The 4,610-nt window shown below is 50.3% G+C and overlaps 1 protein-coding gene across 1 annotated transcript; it reads left to right on the top strand.

Annotated features, from left to right (window-relative positions):
• Positions 1-495: 495 nt before the first annotated feature.
• On the top strand, positions 496-2,013 carry CCR8 (C-C motif chemokine receptor 8). Its single transcript, XM_040994933.1, has one exon. It carries the CDS (start codon positions 498-500, stop codon positions 1,560-1,562), a length of 1,065 nt encoding a protein of 354 aa, XP_040850867.1. The 5' UTR covers positions 496-497; the 3' UTR covers positions 1,563-2,013.
• The last annotated feature ends 2,597 nt before the right edge of the window (positions 2,014-4,610 follow it).

Raw genomic sequence — 4,610 nt, forward strand, 5'->3', positions numbered from 1 at the left:
TAATTCTCACTCCCCACCCATTCATCCCCGCAAGTGGAATGTGTCTATCTCCAAACTATGTTGCTTGGAGTTAAATGGAGGAGAATGGTAGGCCATTCCCTTCCTGCCTCCACAGAGCTGTCTGATGACTACAACTGGAAACGGTGGTCTCTTATTGACTTCCTCAGCTCTTGGGAAGGTGGCCCAATGCACATTCAAATGGGAGACTGTGGGGCCAGCATGGTGGCATAGCTGGGCAACCCTGCACCGGTGGCACCAGCATCCCACGTGGGCACATCCCAATGTGGGTTCAAGTCCCAGCTGCTCCACTTCTCATCGAGATCCCTGATTGTGGCCTGGGAAAGTAGGAAGCTGGAGTCAGAGGGTGGCTCTGGTCTTTACACAGGGGCTTTGACATGGGATGCAGACGTGTTAACCAGTGTCTTCACTGCTGGACTAACTGCCTGCCCCAATAACGATATCATTCATTTGTTTCATTACCAGGTCTCCCTGCCTTCATGGATTACACCCTGGAGCCCAACGTGACAGCCGTAACTGACTACTACCCCGACGTCTTCTCAAGCCCCTGCGATGGGGAACTCCCTCAAAGGAAGAGCAAGTTGCTTCTTGTCACCTTCTACTGTGTCATGTTTGTGTTAGGCCTCCTGGGAAACAGCCTGGTCATCTTTGTCCTCGTGGCCTACAAGAAGTTGAAGAGCATCACGGACATCTACCTCTTGAACTTGGCCCTGTCCGACCTGCTTTTTGTCTTCTCCTTCCCCTTTCTGACCCACTACCAACTGGACCAGTGGGTGTTCGGGGCGGTGATGTGCAAGGTGGTCTCCGGCCTGTATTTTATTGGCTTCTTCAGCAGCATGTTCTTCATCACCCTCATGAGCATGGACAGGTACGTGGCCATCGTCCATGCCGTGTGTGCCATGAGAGTGAGGACAGTCAGGATGGGCACAACCCTGAGTCTGGCTGTGTGGCTCACTGCCATTGCTGCCGCCAGCCCGTTGCTTGTGTTCTATCAAGTGGCCTCAGAAGATGGCATTCTCAAGTGTTACTACTTCTACAACCAGCAGAGCATGAAGTGGAAGATCTTCACGCACTTCGAGATGAACATTCTGGGTCTGCTGATCCCGTTCTCCATCCTGCTCTTCTGCTACATCCGCATCCTACAGCAGCTGCGCAGCTGCCACAACCGCAACATGACCAAGGCCATCAGGCTGGTGCTGCTCGTGGTCGTTGCCTCTTTGCTCTTCTGGATCCCGTTCAATGTGGTCCTCTTCCTCACTTCGCTGCATGACATGCACGTCTTGGACGGCTGTGTCACGAACCAGCGGCTCATCTATGCCACCCATGTCACGGCAATCATTTCCTTTACCCACTGCTGCGTGAACCCTGTCATCTACGCTTTCATGGGTGAGAAGTTCAAGAAGTACCTCGCAGACATATTCCAGAAAAGCTGCAGCCACCTCATCTTCTACCTAGGAAAAAACGTGCCCCGGGAGAGCTGGGAGAAGTGGCCTTCCTTCCACCAGTCTTCTTCCCGTTCCTCCACCGTGGACTACATCCTGTGAGGGGGTGGCCTCAAAGCAAGCCGCTGCCTCCATTCCCACTCTCCCGTAAGAATGCGCCAGTGATGTACATGGACCTTGGGGGAGAGCCTTCAGACCGATGCCCTCCCTATGGCAGTCAATAGGTTTCCTCTATCACAAGTTAGTCTCCACTTTCAAAAATTTGCTACTATTTTCAGAAGTAGCCCGTTATTAAGTATAACATTAGCAGTAGGGTAGTTAAAAAAATCATAATCTTAATGAAGCTGTCGTCTATTCTCAGCTTTCTGAACATCTTTATTATATATGAACTTCAGTGTTACCAAGTGCTTTTTCCTTCTGTATTGGGGTCATTAGTTTTTCTTTGTTAGTCTACTAGCTTAGTGGATTACACTGATTTGTGTGTCCTAAACCAACATATGTTTTCCCTGAAAAAAACATAGAAAGATCTTTTCATAATCTCAATCAGCATGTAGAAATTGTACATTTATCTATGGTGTTCAGCATGACATTTTCTTTTTTTTTTTTAAGATTTATTTTTACTATTTTTTTTATTGAAAAGGCAGATATACAGAAAGGACAGACAGAGAGGAAGATCTTCTGTCCGATGATTCACTCCCCAAGTGAGCACAACTGCCGACGTTATGACGATCCGAAGCCAGGAGCCTCTTCCGGGTCTCCCACGTGGGTGCAGGTTCCCAAAGCTTTGGGCCATCCTCGACTGCTTTCCCGGGCCACAGGCAGGGAGCTGGAAGGGAAGCGGGGCTGCCGGGATTAGAACCGGCGCCCATATGGGATCCTGGGCGTGGAAGGTGAGGACCTGAACCACTTGCGCCACCGCACCGGGCCCTCAGCATGACATTTTCATGCATGCGTACAATCTATAATGTTCCATTCAGGGCACCTGTCATGTCTATTTACCCACCTCAGCCATTTACCCTATTTTGGGTGAAGATCATTATAATAATAAAGCTATATTCTCTGTGGGTTTTTGCATCTGTGCTCACAAGCTATTGCCCCGTAATTTTTCTTTTCTGTGATGTCCTGATCATGTTTGGTCTGTTAGTGTGTGTTGGAAAGTGCTTCTCTATTCTTTCGGAGAATATATGTTAAAAAAAAATTGCTGCAGGGGGCCAATGTGGTGGTGCAGTGAGTTTAGCTGCCACTAGCGATGGCACTATGCCATGGAGTGCTGGTCACTCCACTCCTCCCTGCTGAAGGTTCTGGGAAGTCAGCAGATCACCTGCTGACCCCTAGCTTACACGCCAGCCGGAAGCTGGGCTCAGGAAGGGAGAGCCGGACCTCAAACCCAGGCCCTGTGCAGTGCAGCACGCATGGCTGTCGTAACTGCTGTGTCAGCTGCCTTGCCCCATGTGGTCTTTTGAACGCAACGGGGTGTGAGTTCATGTTCCTTTGCAATCTTGCTTTGTGATCAGCCCAAAGACAAGAAGATGAACTCTCCTCAACTCCCAGAGCCTGGAGTTCAACTCGAAATCCAACCACGCAGCAGTTTCCTTGGAGTCCGTGTCTTGGTGTGGCTTGCCGAACTTGCTGTCCGACATCTGTTTCCGAGTTCTCTGTCTCCTGGGAGCGGAGGTATGTGTGTGTGTGTGTGTGTGTGTGTGTGTGTGTGTGTGTGTGCGCGCGCGCAGGGCGGTAATCTCTTCCTACAGGTGTGTCCAGAGGGATTTCTTTCATCTTCAGAAGATGCTGATCATTCAGGACAGCATTTCTTGAGAACTGCGGGCTGTCTCTTTTGCACGCACTGGCCTGAGGATTGTAACACCATCAGCTTTGGACCCGAAGTTTCCAGGCTGCTGGGGGTCCAAGCAGCCGCTCTGGTAACCCCTCAGCTGCCGCCTGCACCTCCCTGAGTACAGCCGGCTCACAGGCTGATCTGTCTCCTGTACTTGCGAGAGAGCTGCGAGAAGATGCAGGACTGCACTGTCACGCACTCTTCCGGGGGGATTTATGCCCTGTGCAAGCAGCTGTGTCCTAGGGGGAGCGCTGCACTTGGAGAGAGCTGGTGCTTGTGGAGCCCATTCCCGTGGATTGAAAACACAGGACGAACAGCATAAAAGGCAGGGGAGGATAAACGGAGGAGTCAAGGGACAGTCAGACATTTGGATGAATACGTATTTATTGATGGGAGGGAGCATGGAGGCCTTGCAAGCTAATCCTCCGCCTGTGGCACTGGCATCCCATACAGGGGTCAGTCTTGTGTCCCCAGCTGCTCTACTTGCAGTACAGCTCCCTCCTTATGGCCTGAGAAAGCCTGCGCTGCCCCCAGGCTGGCCCCATAGCTGCTTCACTTTGATAGCAGTCTACAACCTGTGGCCTATGTCTGACTGTGGCCAGTGTCTGCCTGTTTTCATCTAGGAAGACATTTTCAACTCTCCTTCCTATGGGAGAAAAAGAAATACTGGTATTTACCCTTGGTAGTAGCAGTCTAGGTCTCTCCATTGAGGAAACGTTGGGGAAAAGGGACAGAAATGGAAAAAGTGCGTGCTGGGAATTGCTTGAGCATCACCGCCTAGTCCTGAGTTTGGAAGAGTCGCAGCTACAGAGGTTCAATGCTTGGTCTGCTTTTTTGCTGGAGATATTTGGCCGGTTGGAGAGTCTAAGCCACAGTTTTTCACTGATTCACTGGGGGAGGGAGACTCAAGTTGGAGGCTGGAATCCTGAAGGCAGTTTCTATGAAACTACTATGAATCAAAAAGAGAGCAACCCTTGGGGACACGGGCCTCCCTCACTGATCTCAATTCTGAGGAACTGACTTGAGAGAGAACTGCGTAGGAACCAGATAGAATCAAACCTTTCATCCCCTCTGGGAAAATATCATATTGTTTGTTTCCATTCTTTCTATAGTTCCCCCAACTTGTTTTGAAACACGTGTGCTGTGTGTTTGGCATACAAGAAAAACCAGGCATGCTAACAAGCTGGGCTGCCTACACGCGGTTGCAATTTGCCTTGTGGGTACAGGTGCTTTTAGGACATCTAGAATCTTCTAGGATTCTCGAAAGAGAATGCTCCCAGCAGCAGCCCTGGCTAGTCTAAAATCGAGGATTCCTG

This window comes from Ochotona curzoniae, unplaced genomic scaffold (genome assembly GCF_017591425.1).
Source record: "Ochotona curzoniae isolate NIBS_2020 unplaced genomic scaffold, NIBS_Ocur_1.0 contig_908, whole genome shotgun sequence".
NCBI classification, from domain to species: domain Eukaryota; kingdom Metazoa; phylum Chordata; class Mammalia; order Lagomorpha; family Ochotonidae; genus Ochotona; species Ochotona curzoniae.